The 14,347-nt window shown below is 44.3% G+C and overlaps 6 protein-coding genes across 11 annotated transcripts; all 6 read right to left on the bottom strand.

Moving 5' to 3' along the window:
• Positions 1–483: 483 nt before the first annotated feature.
• BDBG_00121 (uncharacterized protein) lies at positions 484–2,103 on the bottom strand. Its single transcript, XM_002628829.2, has 3 exons — positions 1,873–2,103; positions 1,302–1,805; positions 484–1,246 (listed from the first exon to the last, which is right to left on the bottom strand). The coding sequence occupies exons 1-3, from the start codon at positions 1,933–1,935 to the stop codon at positions 1,199–1,201; spliced, it is 615 nt and encodes a 204-aa protein (XP_002628875.1). The 5' UTR covers positions 1,936–2,103; the 3' UTR covers positions 484–1,198.
• A 538-nt stretch (positions 2,104–2,641) lies between these two features.
• On the bottom strand, positions 2,642–5,968 carry BDBG_00120 (uncharacterized protein). The gene is made up of 2 exons (XM_002628828.2): positions 3,602–5,968; positions 2,642–3,544 (listed from the first exon to the last, which is right to left on the bottom strand). The coding sequence occupies exons 1-2, from the start codon at positions 3,719–3,721 to the stop codon at positions 3,026–3,028; spliced, it is 639 nt and encodes a 212-aa protein (XP_002628874.1). The 5' UTR covers positions 3,722–5,968; the 3' UTR covers positions 2,642–3,025.
• A 136-nt stretch (positions 5,969–6,104) lies between these two features.
• BDBG_00118 lies at positions 6,105–8,485 on the bottom strand. Of its 6 annotated transcripts, none has more exons than XM_031719735.1 (4): positions 8,383–8,485; positions 8,045–8,118; positions 7,065–7,967; positions 6,105–6,990 (listed from the first exon to the last, which is right to left on the bottom strand). In XM_031719735.1, exon 3 carries the CDS (start codon positions 7,563–7,565, stop codon positions 7,113–7,115), a length of 453 nt encoding a protein of 150 aa, XP_031575610.1. In that variant the 5' UTR covers positions 7,566–7,967; positions 8,045–8,118; positions 8,383–8,485; the 3' UTR covers positions 6,105–6,990; positions 7,065–7,112. The 6 variants fall into 6 exon arrangements, with proteins under 6 accessions (XP_031575610.1, XP_031575611.1, XP_031575612.1 ...); XM_031719736.1 differs by having other exon boundaries at positions 8,039–8,118; positions 8,459–8,485; XM_031719737.1 differs by having other exon boundaries at positions 8,043–8,118; positions 8,459–8,485.
• Positions 8,486–8,651: 166 nt separating this feature from the next.
• Positions 8,652–10,001, bottom strand: BDBG_00117 (uncharacterized protein; the record flags this gene model as incomplete). Its single annotated transcript, XM_031719731.1, has 2 exons — positions 8,999–10,001; positions 8,652–8,804 (listed from the first exon to the last, which is right to left on the bottom strand). The coding sequence occupies exons 1-2, from the start codon at positions 9,128–9,130 to the stop codon at positions 8,652–8,654; spliced, it is 285 nt and encodes a 94-aa protein (XP_031575606.1). The 5' UTR covers positions 9,131–10,001.
• An 877-nt stretch (positions 10,002–10,878) lies between these two features.
• Positions 10,879–12,366, bottom strand: BDBG_00116 (antigenic cell wall galactomannoprotein). Its single transcript, XM_002628824.2, has 2 exons — positions 11,357–12,366; positions 10,879–11,288 (listed from the first exon to the last, which is right to left on the bottom strand). Exon 1 carries the CDS (start codon positions 11,964–11,966, stop codon positions 11,406–11,408), a length of 561 nt encoding a protein of 186 aa, XP_002628870.1. The 5' UTR covers positions 11,967–12,366; the 3' UTR covers positions 10,879–11,288; positions 11,357–11,405.
• A 202-nt stretch (positions 12,367–12,568) lies between these two features.
• Positions 12,569–14,011, bottom strand: BDBG_00115 (uncharacterized protein; the record flags this gene model as incomplete). Its single annotated transcript, XM_002628823.2, has 2 exons — positions 12,569–13,837; positions 13,955–14,011. The coding sequence occupies 2 exons, from the start codon at positions 14,009–14,011 to the stop codon at positions 13,268–13,270; spliced, it is 627 nt and encodes a 208-aa protein (XP_002628869.1). The 3' UTR covers positions 12,569–13,267.
• Positions 14,012–14,347: the final 336 nt, after the last annotated feature.

The raw sequence follows: 14,347 nt of genomic DNA, 5'->3' as shown, positions 1-14,347 counted from the left end.
ATACTCTACCTTCCGCGATACTGCAAAAGCTACAACCCAGTATCCCCTTGTCTGGGTGTGAGGACGCAATTAGCACACAATATCATTAGTTGTAACAACTAAGCTGTTAGTTCAGAAGTATCAATCAGTAATTTCTCATACTTCAATCTGATTTATTATGTGACTCTTCTCTGATCTGCCTCTCCCTGACTTCAGCTCTGACTTCTTGAGAGAGAAATATAACTTCTATAGATGATTTTCAATTCTCTAATATCTCTTCTAAATCAAATTGACTTAATTATTTTATTAGATGGTATAAAAATAGATATAAAAAAAATAATCTATCAGTTCATCTCTGATATTTATTTCATCTTTAGAAAGTATTAAATTCAAATCTATATAGTTTCTTCAACATTCTTCAGTTATTATTAATATTAATTTAAGAGATTTATATACTCTATTCTCTCTCGACATTTTGAAGCCTAATATTCAGAATATTACAAGGTTTATTAATATTTATATAGAGATATAGATATCAAAAAAAATTCAGTCATTAATTCATAGAATTAATAGTTAACTATTTCTATAGAAATAAGCATCTTAGCTTACAACTCTACATCTTACTAATCTCAAAATTGGCATAGGTGGTGTAGCCTAGATTATCAATAATTTCTGATCTGATATTGCCCTTTTTCAAGCTGGCAGTGCACTCAGTTCCTTGCAAATTGCTGCTCGGGAGATCTGAAGATGTCATGGAAATAGAGTTCTGACTGGAAATAGTAGAAAATGGATAGGTTGTATGAAGTATGCTCAGGTGCTGTCACAAGTCAATTTTTTACATGAAACCGCACAACCTGCGGTATGGCTTTTGTACTCACTGATACTGGTCCCTATTGAGAGACTTGATGTCAATGGCAACCTGTTGGTAGCATGAGTGATACCAGGGGAAGTAGCAGGACCCGGACGTCTTACCATTCTTCTAGGGCTTTGGTATCTTGGGATGTTAAGGGCGGCGGATGACGACTAGCAGCTTTAATAGGGTATAGCGTGGTATATTGGGGTATTGAGGGTGGTAGGTGACGGGCAACCTCTGGGGTATAGCGGGGGGCTCAGGTTGTGTGACACGTTGGGATGCCAAAGGAATAAAATGGGGTTATGAAGCTTGTTTTTCTTTTCCTCTTCTCTCTCTCACATATTTATGAGCATCAGAACTGCCGCCCTAGTAATATTTTGTGTTCGGTTTGAGGCCCTGTTTCTGGTCCTTTGCCTGAAAATGTCATTAGTGTTGAGGAATTAGGTAGCAACAGTTCTAAGATACTAACCAGAGATATCCCAAAGTCCTCAACACATCTAGCTTCAATCTCGATCCATCTACGTTCTCTGATCCCAATGTAGGTGATGTCAGGATAAGTGATAGCAACATCAAAGTCTATCCACATAACCCTTTCCAAATCCCCAGGGACGATCATAATGTTCCTGGGGTAAGGGTCATTAAGCTCAATCAAAGCTGAATGAACCTGCTGAATGCTGGTGACTGCCTTGGCCATTCGTTCTTGACTGTAAGTGACGCAATTCATCTCCATAGGATTAGGCAGGTATTCAATCACAACTGCATATGGGAGATGAGCATCGCGCTGAAAGACATTCAAATGAGGAGTAAAGACAGCAGGGTCCAGGGATAGCGTGTAGCCGTAAAATTGCGGCACGAAGCCCCGGTCACATACGCCATGGTGTTTGAGACGACAGTAAGCTCGGATTTCGCAGCGAGCGTGATTCAGATCACGTACACCATCATCAGCGTAGCCTGGGTCTTTATTGATGTGGAACTGAATGTTGGTCAGACAGGAAACAGCATGTACATGTATAAGAAAGTGATGGCAATGAGCCACATACAACTTTCAAAACGCGGGGCTTGCCATCATAGTATACGTGGAAGATAGACGAGGCTTCTGACATTTTTAGTTCCTTGATGAACCTGGTCTTTTTAGGGTCAATCTCAATTTTCAGACTGTCGTCAAATCCTTTCTCCTTCTCATAGATAGTGCCCTCTGGGCCCAGCGGCAGATTGGAGTAGAGTAGGGGGGCATGAGGTCAGAAATAGATATTATTCTAGCCGCTGGGTTGGGTTGTTGCATCGTTATTGTCAAATGCCTCGTTAGTGTCATCGTTGCCTAGATGCGGCCGGAATTAGGTTATTCCCGTTTCCGACATGCCAAGGCCTGCAAAATCATGTGATCAAGTCTCTGGCTGGTCCGTGCATCTATCAGGTTTCAACCTCTCTCTCCCTCTGCGATCATGTTTCTCCGCACAGAGTAAGCACGGATGAATCTATATGCCGATATCTCAACCGGGCGTGAGAATTCCATGACATATAATAATGTATATTAGCGGTGGGTGCTTGGTGGTGGTGGTGCAGTGCACTTCCGTCATCGAGATGTAGAACAACAATGCAGTTGAATCCTCTTGCGGCTGGGAATTGGCCTGTAAGTTCCAGTGTTATGATTAGCTCTTTGAAGCTCCAATATCTAATTCAATTACTTCAAATTTTCAAATTGTTAGATGGAGAGAGGTTTAGATGCGTACATCAGCATTTTGTTTGATTCTCCTCTATTTATATAGAGGGGAAAATGCTCAGTCGCGTGAAGCGCCCATGGCCAAGGCGCGATGGATCGCCATGGAGTTTGCATTAAAGCATTATTCAGGGGAGATTAAAAGCACCTCTTACTACTACGTACTTTTACTTCTCATTGTAATCTGAAGCTACAAATACCATCCATCGCCTTAGAGAGAGGAAAACAAGGAGCACAGGGAACATACTACTTTACTCAACCGGTGGCAGAAGATAGCCAAATTTATTTAGAAAGGTAGGTACACAAAGTCAATGAACGTAAAAAAAAATCCCTTAATGTTCAAACCAAGCCATTCGAAATCCATCTCACGTAAATACATAGAGTCTCAGCGATAAGCTCTCTCCCACCCTGTCTGTACACGCTCATCCTCCTTGCCTTAACGGACATGTAAAATCCCTGGTCATACACGAACCCCCTTAAATCCCACACCGCCCTCGAATAGTCGGATATTCCGCAATAGTCGCCCGAATCGTAGCAGCCATCTCATACCCGCCATACCTCTCCAGCCCGCCTTCCTCAAACAAGTCGCAGACGGACATGTACAAGGCCAGAATGCGCGTAGTGGTCTGCTCCAGGTTCTCCGCGGTCTCCGCGACCTCGTGGGCGGCCACGGTAGCGAGGCTGTTTTCTGCAGCGACGATTTCGTTCAGGGTGCAGCGCACGTGGCTGGCGAGGAGGGCCATCTGGACCTGGGTGGAGGGGGAAATGTCTGTGGACGCGCTGGATGTGGTGCTGTTGGTGGTTGAGGCGATGGAGGGGGCTTCTTCGTCGTCGCCGCTGTCGTTGTTGGTCTCCAGTTCCTCCTGCTCGTCGTTGTCGTTGGCGGGGACCGCGTTTTCCGCTTCCACGGTGTTGTTGTTGTTGTGCGTGGTTGCAGCGGTGCTAGGAACAGCGATGCTAAGGTCATTGAGAAAACCCTCTTCGACTTTGAGATCCTAAGACAAGTCTTTTGTTAGTGATGTAGATGGTTAAAAGAGTCCGAGTCGACTTACATTCACATTTGAGAGGTTTGGTTCGAAAGCAGGCAATGCTCCTTCGACCTCAGCATGTTTCTCGGTAAAAGGTGCAAATTCATCCCCAACACCAGCTTCTACCTTACTGGAGGATGCCATGATGGTTCTAGTAACAGTGGTGCCGTTTGTAGATCCTGAAATGACCGATGAGAAATCGCAGTCTTGATATTCAAAATTGGCCGTATGGACGGATCTATGCCAGAAATCAGCTGAAGAGAATAGTCCAAGAAGAGAAGAAAAGAGAAGAGAAGACAATACAAGAAATCAGATAAATATAAATGACAGCCATGCGGTTAATCATGCCCACAATGAGAATGAAGAAGAAATAAGAATGCGGCAATGAACTCATACATGCTGGTGTTGGCAGGATGTTTGTGCAGGCAGCATACAATGGAGAAATCATGATTGTGAAAGATTTCATGATAAAGAGCTTCTCAAGCCTCAAAGAAGATATTAAGTATACAAGTAGCAAGATTAAATCACCAGACCAGAGAATGTCAAGTTGAGGTATTCTTGCCTGAAGAACGCAAGAACACCCAGCATCTGCTGTAGGGATACCAGCGGCAAACATTCCAAAGAACAGGAGACACGAAAGTGACTGGGCAACCAGATGGATCGCTGTCCAGTGGTCCGTGGAGAGAAGGCGCCGTTTTCAGCGGGACATGACGAGACGCCCTGTAGGCAGAGAAAGAAGCCCTTCTCGTGGAGATTGGATTGCTGGGAGTGAGGTGAGTGTGAGAGCTCGTGGTTCAGGGGCGGATGTGAAAACAAACAAGCCATAAAATTAACGCATGGAAGAAAAGATGACTAAAGACCAAAGAAGAAAGGGAGTGCAAACAGAGCGCAGTCCGTAGAATAAAATAAATAACATTGGATCAAGAAAGCAAAGAGACAAGGCCCGGCTCGAACGCACGCCGTTCCCGATTAGAATTGGCAGACGAGTGCAGTATAAGGGGGTCAGCAACACGGCGCGGGAAGCACGCGCCAAAAATGGGCGGGCATTCCCGCAGAAACCAGCCGCGGAGGGGATATAAGACCCAATACGGCTCTATTTTCCAACGAGAGGGGTCGGTGGCCTAGTCAGGACAAGCCAGACCCGAGTCTGGGGGCGCGAAAGCCGCCTTCCCCTCTCCCCGCCACACCACTGCACCACTCGGCTGGGGCCAGTCAGGTCAAACCAGACCCGGCTGGAAGGCGCTGGCCCTACCCGACGCATACGACCGACCGGACGGTGGAAAACCCCCCCCCCAAAAAAATACATCGGGGGGTTTTCATAGCATCGGACTGCCCTGAAACGCGGGCACTCCGGTGTGAACTTTTTGCATTTCTTTTTTTTCTTTTTCTTTTTATTCCTCTTCTTTTATTTGCTTCTTCTATCTGCTTTCTTAGAAAGCATCTGAATCATTCTAATTATTGCTTCTGTCGCGGCGGGGATGTGTATTTTGAATGGGTTGCAGCTACTGTTGCGATGGCTGCGAGTAGGATGTAGAATATAGCAACTCGCGACGCTCAATACAACACGTAGTCAACTTTATACACGCCTCAGTTATCACTCTATAGAACAGATAGCTTCCATCCCATGAGAAGCAGAAACATCACCAGCAGGACGTGATCCCACTCCTCGCCGCAGCAACGCGAATACTAATATATATTCACCTGCGTGATGATTTGAGCTGATCTACTATATCAACTTTGATATAGAACACTTTGAGGCCCATGTGCTGTACATGGAACGCGAAAGTAGGAAATGGAAAAAGAAAATGTCCACAGGTGTGTAAAGTAATAATTCACTGCTTGTGCTGTGCACCACAGAAACCATAACCTTGACATGCCAGACTTCAGTTCACTGACTGACTTTTGTTAAAGCAATAGCTGGCCATGAAAAGAAGACAGAAAAAATCCGTGGATTTCCCACTACAAATTGCTTCCTTCTCCAGTGCCTGGAAGGACAAAAAAGAGCTGAAACGGGTAGATAGCCTATCAAACAGAGCATAGGGAAACAAAGGGTATAATATGTACAGCAGAGAAAGCGGCACATCCAAGAAGAAAACATAGAATAGTGACTTCGAGAGAAGAAAAGGAAGAGATAACGCCAATCTGATCCCAGAAGGAGAATACAATACTTCAACAGCAACGGCTGAAGCGGTTGATATAGATAAACGTCGTCGTTTGGGAAAAACACTCATCACGAAGGTGCTGAAAAGCGCGCTACAGAGCAGATTCATCAAAAACATGATAATACATCAGTTGATTTATCATGATATATTGGTGGGTTGCTCGTTTCTCTTCGCGGGAGAGGAAGGTTGGTGGGTGGGGGGGGTTTTTACTACTAGAGTACGGGTATTTCAATGGTTATGCAGAGATTTTTCACCTTAATAAGTCTGCTTGTTACGGCAGCCTATATAAGCTTAATTCCACATAGACACAAACAAAACACACTAGTACTAATAGAGTTAGTATACTACTATATATAATTTAGTAACTCCACCCCGCAACATTCTCATCAGGACCGTTACGCCTGTAAGTTGCTGGTTTGCGGCCTCATCTCTGCGCGCGTGACATTTCTGTAACATTCTTCTAACGCTAGCATTAAGACCCGAGGACGAGGCTAATAGTTGCTTGTTTTTAACTAGCGCGGGAGCTCGACTGCGACGCAACTACGCAGCGTAACCAATTACTATGTGCATGCTTTAACATCCGTCCTCCCGTTATCCGTTCTTGAAAAGCTGGCAACCTCTTAAGACCAGCCGCAGTGGGTAATGTGATACGGGGAGGCGACGCACCTGATCATCTGAATGCTCTGTTGAACCCGGAGTGTCCGTTGTGTTAACCTACATCTTTCAAGCTGATAGGGTATCAGAAGTAGTTATGCGTCGAAATGATTGCAGCTTTGCGAAATTTAAAGTAGAGGAGTACGAGTACTTATTTCATATCCCTACCATAGCGACGCTCTTCTAAACGTACAGGATTATCTTGAACATCAAACAGGAAAATTAGGAAAAGTAAATGGTAGCAAGATTCCAGAGGAACAAAATGTAGTGTTTGGATTCTTATTAATATTGTTACTCTTTCTTTCTTTCCTTCCTTTAAAAATCAATCAAATAAGCGTTCAATAGATATGATATCCATCGTCAATGAGAGTAGGTCGCTGCGTCGCCACCAGTCGCGATCTGGTCTTTAGGCACACAGAGGTCGGAGGGGTGGAAATGGGACAATCGTCGCGGATTAAGGTAAGGCCCGAAAAATTGTTAGATGCGGTTGGAGGAGGTCCCGAAAATAGCTGTGTTGAGCGGGGCGGGGCGGGGCGGGGCGAAGAAGAAGGCGAGCAGGCTTGCCGGATCGTTATTGGATGCTACCTGTAAGAGATGCTAGGGGTGTTCATATTGGTAAAGGCACGGGAGGATCCACGGATACGATGCGTATAGGGGTTTACTATACACACCATGCAAAAAAATGGCCCGTCGCGAGATAGCTCGCCAGTTTACCTGTCTTACTTGTTCAATTCCGCTTCGGTTTCCTTCTTCACCTGGTCCAAGTCCATGGTCCTAATTGCGCGGTCTACGTCCAGCTCTGAACCCCCCATGAGCTGGAATGTGCCATTCGCCAACTTCTTCTTGATGCTAAAGTTGATTCGAACGTTGCCGACGTCCTTAAGATCAGCCAGCAGAGCTAGAACTAGGGAACTTGACCCATCCTTCTCGTGCTTTGTAGAGGTAAAGTTAGATTCAAGAGAATACCACCTCTCATAGCGGGAAATTAGGTGGCCAGCGCTGTCCTTGGTAATAGTGGTGCAAGTCACTCCGATGTCTTTGAAAGGGTCGTCAAACAACGTGGATCCTGAACAATAGACTCGCAGAACAAACCCAAGTGATCCTGGTAGCCAGACAACGCCATTGTCAGGGCCATTATATTTCGACAAGCTCAGTGCATAAACCGGCGCCATTGGATGTCCTTGTCTCGGCAATGAAAGGGCTTAGGATTTGTTGGGGTTTGTAAGGTGGTGTGCCTGCAAAACGGTGGACGAGGGATGGTATAAAGGGTCCCGTGGATGTATTCGAAGTTGAGATTGTTCTTAATTCAAGATGGAGGTGATAAAATGAGATATGTGTGAGGAGAACCAAAAATGAGACAATTCATAGGAAACGGCGTGAGCTATATATCCCTTTCACTGTCTCTAACAACTGGTTGATTTGTCCTGTGTGACTGTAGTGCGCGGAGGCTCCCGGTAGAATAGAATCGATGGAAGAAGCGGAAGATTCATTCAAAATGGCGCTCCATCAAGAGTATCAGTCAAGAGAGTCTTAATGAATCCGTCATTGATCTCAGGGAACTAGCGTGTAGATTTCTGACATTTTGCACGCAAACAAAGTCAGGTTTGGGTCATTGATAAGGGGTGATTCTAGCATCTTGCCATACACACACTCGTTGAAGGAGATTTCCGAGATATGCACTTCAAATGATATGACGTAGGTGAAACCGCGAACTTCGCACAACTTCTGCTTGTGGAAGACTATATTAGCAGTGGTAACAGAGCAATATCCGGCAAGGAGGGAATAGGAACCGGGAATGTCCATTTCTTTGGCAGCAGACCTGAAAACTTCGAGGGGGGAAATCAAAAGAATGAAACCAGAAGGTGAACTGGAATTCTTCTTCAAAAGCAAAAGAGGGTGTTGGCTAGATAACCATATTTCCAAACATGAATGCTCTGCAAGGAGGTGTTTTGCAAGAAAGGTTTTGTTCCACACCAGGAAGTTTCTCACAAACGCTTAAATATGATGAAGTCGACCTTAATAGTGAGATAGATTTCGAGCCCAGCATTGTCACTCACTCACTCACCCTCTCTCTCTCTCTCTCTCTCTCTCTCTCTCTCTCTCTCTCTCTCTCTCTCTCTCTCTCTCAAAACTCCAAGTAGGAGAAGGCCGTACAGCGAAGGCTAAAAGCGTGTGATGCGGTTGGATGGCCCATATATCAATGTGTAGATGACATCACCCAAAAAAAAAAAGAAACCCGCAGAGAAGGAAGGTACAGCCTAGCTACCAAAGTAGGTCGGCATATTAACCAACAGGTCGTCTGCAAGCTTTGTAGTACGAGCTGTGCTGGGGCCGGAAGAGATAACAACAGTAGCCTGAGATGTGTCGATGGCGATGAGTTCGGCAGACCCCTGTCGTGTCCCAAGGTTGATCTGCGGGAAGGCATCTGCACGTGATCAGCGCATCTTCCGCGATCATCGATGGAACATCTGCAAGCTCTGTCTCTTGTGATTGGGTGTCTCCTTGTGTATGCAGGATAGGGAGCAAGAGACTCGATGTTCCGGTTCAACGGGTTTGCCCGGCTTGGTTAACTATGCGTACGGGGAATTGTCGTATTTGCACAAACCCACCAGTAGAGAAACGAGGAAGTTTTCTCAAGAAGACTCAATGTGCTGTTATTATGGAAAAATGCGCGGGATCGCCCAAGCCAATCAGCAGCTGCTATATGAATCACCATTAATAGGTTCAGTTTTGACATTTGCCCTTTATCTTATATACTGCCTTGGAATAGAGTTCTGGGAGCATTGTCTTCTCCCTCATCAACTATGAGGGTTGCCCTTGTGTACGCTCATTTGTTTGAAAAGCCAACGTTTCCGAATTCAAAGACAACATAATGCCAAAGATTTCGATAAGGCTGGCTAAAGCGTTCCTTTCAGCTAGCTCATAGCAATTCAAGAGGTTTTTGCTGACCGCAGGACTGAATATTTCACTTTCCTATCTTGCCGTTTAGTTGGCGCTTTGAGAAGGCATATGCGTATGGTTGTTGCTTTGTATTGTTTTATTTGGTCATTTAGCAATCCACAGACTGGGCAATATAGGGGGGTTGGGAAATCATTCCCGATCTCATTGGGTTGCTTGAAATTTGGCAGCGCTTGGGGTCAATACACCATAGACGAGGGCGGGAAGCGGTCAAATAAACGCGTCGATATACCTATTCATCTCTCCCCAATGTAGGAATGTTGTTGTTTTACCATTCCTATTCGTCCACCTAATCATAGCCAAGTAACATTTGAGAGGTATTCATGTGAATATTTTGGGTATATTTTCCATTTTCTTATTCCAAAGGACGCTCCATGGTAAGCCGCGCTGCAGTGTAGAATGCGACCATTTAGGTGGATCCCGCACCGCCCATACCAACCTGATGAAACAGGTATTTCTGACAGCTCGTCGTCCCTACACGCAAACCTAGAACGCGAGGAAAGATGCGACAGTCTCGTTGGGAAAGAATTGAGAGTAGGCCCTGATCTTGCAAATTGATGCTCTTGTTGATGCCGTATCTTGAAGCAGCCCTATGTATTCAACAACGCGTGCTCCGTGTTATTTTCTTTTGGGAGATAATAGAGGAGGAAATCAGGCGCTCATGAAAGTTGAAGCTGACCAGGTCCTCTCTTCTGAGATGGGAGGTGATTCCTTGCACTAGGCCAGTGAGGTAATAACTATTGTAGCTTGGTTATTTAGCTCCAGACTAGGCAATTTTCACATCCAACACCTAGCATTACAGCAACTATCAAGTCTGATTATTTTATTATTGTTATTATTCCTTTTACTCTTCTATTTCAGTCAGAGACTATGCAGAAGACTTCTCTCAGCAACTTAGACTGAGAGCAGAATTTATTTTCAATCACCCATCTGACTATCTTCACTGAGATATATACAGATCTCAAGCAGTCTTTACCAATTATATGCACTACTTTTAATTTGAAATCTAGTATGATTCTAGTTCTTTAATATCTTTAAACAGAACTCTTCAGAGAAAATCATTAAAATCAGATTAAATTTGAGTGAATATAAAGATAATCGGCTATTCTGTCTCTTGATTATATGCGGAGTATATGAAGTGAAAATCATTTTCTTCTAATCTATTGATTAACTCTCTGTAGTCAAGAACTGATCTTAGATTGTGAATGTAATTAATACATCATGATAAAATCATCTTGTGACAAAGATAGGATTTGAATCTGTAACTATGATTGGTGTCTCAGAAGAGTCATCTCTCATAGCTAGTTCCACTACACTAAATAATCATTATCAGGTCTTTTGACTTGTGGGTTTTGAAAGCAATAACAATTTGATTGCTAACTATTTATGAATAATATAACACTGAGTTGAAAGCAGCAATTTTGTGAGAGTTTCTGTTCTGATCTAGTTACACTCCAAGAGCCCAGGAAATTTGGCAAAAATGCTGCGTTTTTTTTTGAATCTTTTGTTCATATTTTAATACATATTTATCAAATCAAAACAATGACAACCAACCTGCAACACTGTTATAGCAACTAGGCACACTTTCCCCCATTTAAAAAACATCATTCCCTGAAATCATTTCCATACATATATGCTTCCATGCTCACAAATATAACCAAAAACAACAATATCACAGACTTAAAGCAGATGCAACTTTTCATATCAACCTCCAAGCATTACCTTAGTGCATCTTCATATTTCAATCTGTGTTCACAAATATAAATCAACAAGAAGGGGGGGAAAAAGAAAGAGAAAAAAGAGAAAGAGAAATACAAATATCAAACACGTAAAGCAGATGCAATTATTCATATCAACCTCCAATCATTACCTGAAATACATACTAACTCCCTGTTAACAAAATAAAATTAAACAACAAAATCCAACACACAAAAGATCTATGTCATAGTTAGAAATTATCAACTATCAACTTCATGTTACTTTCTGGGTTGCTCTGCAGACATACCTGTTTTTGTTTAAATTCGTACCAACATACAATCCTCCACCTGGCCAGCTTAGGCAAATGCCTCCAAGGCCCTGGTGAAATCCCTAGCGATGGTCTCCCTGAGAGACGGAGCCACATTGGCAAAGTCAGCTGCCAGCCTCTGCACAACCTCCTGCACAAGTTGTGCAGCAAGTCCCTGCTGGGTGGTAAGTCTGTCTCTGACAATCGTCGTCAAGGGAAAAAGGCCAAACAACAGGCCTCTCTTGAACACTTCCTTCTTGATGATGAGCACATCCATCATCTCGGTGACTTCGGGGTGCAAGTTCAAAAACGCCATGGCAACATTGCCAGACTCGTCGCTGGTGAAGTTGCCGCATGCCTGAGTCGTGTCGACGGCACCCTGGATGGTCTTGGTGAGGGCGCCAGTCCTGACGTAGATTTTCATTGCCGTGAAGATTCCGCCGGTGAAGTCTCGGACGGTAAGTTGGAGTTTGGAAACATTGTTGTTGATGTCATTCACCACATCGGTGACTTGATAGCCATCCGAGCTGGGAGCAGTGGGGAAAGCGCTGATGATTGCGACGATCACAAATAAAGCAAAGGCATACTTGACGAAAGTGGAGACCCTCATGATTGCAAATGTATATGCTTTTGCAAGGGGTAGAATGATTTCGAAAGTAGATATTGGTTTGATGCTTTGAACACGAACTGGAACTTAGATCTCCAGAAACGGAAAGTTTTCTTGAAACGGACAGTATTTGGAAGATCGAGATCTTGTACTGAGTTGATAGTGGACTTGTATTGAGGTGGATGTATTGGGTAGTAGACTTGTAGACGGTTATGAACGTGGTGAAAGAGTAGAAGAGTACGGTTGCGAGGACGATGGATGGAAGAATCAGAAAATTCCCCCCGGGACGGAGGGGGTCCCGGGGGAGATATATAAGAGAGGAAGGACATGAGGCAAATTTGAGTGAACTCTTTTAATGTGATATACTTTTAAGATCAAACTGAATATGGATTCTCACTTTGTGCTCTACCCCAATGGTAGAAAGCTGATATATGTTTAGGTTTAGTTTCAACGTTCTAACAGTTGGAACGGGCGGAATATAGAGTTTTGGAAGGAGCAACTAGCTCCGTACCAATAAGAAAATGAGATCTATAGGAAGTAAGTTTAGTTGGACACTGCTTAATGTCGTTTAAGTTTTGCGGAGAATTAAAGTTTACAACGGCGAAGGCAAGATGAAGTTCTCAACGGATTTTATTAACGTCAAAGTGCTATAAGCGGACGTTGCACTTTTTATAGAGAAGGTATGTTCATTATCCTCTTCGCGGAGCACTGATGAGGTGAGTAATCCAAGGAGGCTGCCAGCGTGTAGGTACTATGATCCACACACATACACAAACACACACACACGTCGACGGTTTAATCGCTACTTTTCTGGTGCATATCCCATAACTTTTGAAGATAAAGCAAAATTTAAAACCTAGTTCCAATAGGTTTACTTTAGCACATGCCCCAAGTGATTTCATGACTTTTTTGTGCCATCAGTGAACACGGGGGTGTTTCCAACGGTCATCCTGGCATGCGGGCGAACTATATTCCCTGGCAGCAGTTGGCCAGTTCCCAAAAGCACCTCTGAGCCTGTAGGTGACACTTCCAGGTTTCCTGTCCTTATAAACCTAATTCTAGTAAGTTTACTCTGGCACACATGCAAGTGAGTTCAGGACTTTTTCGCATCATCAGTGAACAAGTTGGCATGCGGACGAACCATAAACGGTGGTAACAGTCACCCGTTTGCCAACAGCATCTCTGAGCCTGTCGATGAAACATCTAGGGTTTCCTGTCCTCATAAAGTTTACTCCAGCACACACCCAGGTGAGTTTAGGATTTTTGCGTCATCGGTTAACAATAGGCCCTATCCAATAGCCATCTTAACATGCGGATGAATCATAAGCTGTTGCAACGGTTGACCGTTTCCCAACGGCATCTCTGAACCTGTCGATGAAACTTCTAAGTTTTACCGCTCCAGTAATCTGTGCTTCAACTATAGGGCCACCAGCATCTGACTTTGCAACGGCTCTATGAAGCGATGCAAATACGGATGCACCTAGCTGGGCCCGTTGGACTTGAGCTTCCCAAAAGGGTTTCTGCTGCTCGGCATGGGCTAAGGTGAGCAGACTTGCTCCGCCAAAAGAGTCTGATAATAACTTTGAACCGGTTTGTATCTGGCTGTATAGAGCCATGAGCTGCGTAAGGCGAATTAGATGGCGGGTTGGTGTTATTTCCGTTCGCCTCTGCTCGGTGGGCAATACATGCCCAATGCTAATGTTGCTGAAATCGTAATATCGAGATAGTGTGTAAGTTAACGGCCTTTGCCTGTTCTGCCATAGCGTGGCATCCACAAATGAAAATCGTGTGGGTTGTGTCATTTTAATGGAGAGCTCCTGAAGTTTAATAGCTGCATATGCCACTGGGGGAGCTGCGGCACTGGAAACCGGAAGCTGAATGGAGAGCTTGAGTGTTTAGCCTAGGAAAATTCCTCTTCTCAGGGAGCCGTGTTGGGGATGCGGAAAGCTTTAGTTTCTGTTGATGTACAGTACATGTACATGTACATGTACTTTGGGATAGCAGGGGGAGTGCGGTAAAAGTGCGGTAAAAGTGCGGTAAAAGGGCATGGTGATTGGGAACGAGTTATCCAAATATGGATACCAGCTGCAAATTAAAGCCGGCTGTGATGAAACTTCGCAAACATATTCCAGCACTGGTAACTAGGTAGTTACATCAATATCTGCTACATACAAACACCCAGGGTATGCTGTTCTTCTACAGCCATGAAATCCTTACCCTCCCTTGGGTCCATCAGTAATCCGCAGCCGTATCTGGATGGAGGGATGTCAAGGGGGATTTAGAGACATTTTCTCCCTCCGCATCACAGTCGCTGATGTTAGGGCTCGCTTACATAATCAGTCCGTCGCCTTTCCTGATTCGGCATGCGGCTCCAATAGCGCATT

The sequence above is a fragment of the Blastomyces gilchristii genome (assembly GCF_000003855.2).
Source record: "Blastomyces gilchristii SLH14081 genomic scaffold supercont1.1, whole genome shotgun sequence".
NCBI classification, from domain to species: domain Eukaryota; kingdom Fungi; phylum Ascomycota; class Eurotiomycetes; order Onygenales; family Ajellomycetaceae; genus Blastomyces; species Blastomyces gilchristii.
This window is presented reverse-complemented; position numbering and strand designations above follow the sequence as displayed.

Excerpts from the sequence above, each read along its gene's own strand:
- BDBG_00121 (XM_002628829.2), bottom strand. The coding sequence starts at position 1,935 with ATGTCAGAAGCCTCGTCTATCTTCCACGTATACTATGATGGCAAGCCC. Across the intron at positions 1,806-1,872 it reads AGCCCCGCGTTTTGAAAGTT|TTCCACATCAATAAAGACCC; the intron begins GTATGTGGCTCA and ends ACCAACATTCAG. Across the intron at positions 1,247-1,301 it reads AGGACTTTGGGATATCTCTG|GCAAAGGACCAGAAACAGGG; the intron begins GTTAGTATCTTA and ends TGACATTTTCAG.
- BDBG_00118 (XM_031719732.1), bottom strand. The coding sequence starts at position 7,565 with ATGGCGCCGGTTTATGCACTGAGCTTGTCGAAATATAATGGCCCTGAC.
- BDBG_00120 (XM_002628828.2), bottom strand. The coding sequence starts at position 3,721 with ATGGCATCCTCCAGTAAGGTAGAAGCTGGTGTTGGGGATGAATTTGCA. Across the intron at positions 3,545-3,601 it reads CAAACCTCTCAAATGTGAAT|GATCTCAAAGTCGAAGAGGG; the intron begins GTAAGTCGACTC and ends GACTTGTCTTAG.
- BDBG_00116 (XM_002628824.2), bottom strand. The coding sequence starts at position 11,966 with ATGAGGGTCTCCACTTTCGTCAAGTATGCCTTTGCTTTATTTGTGATC.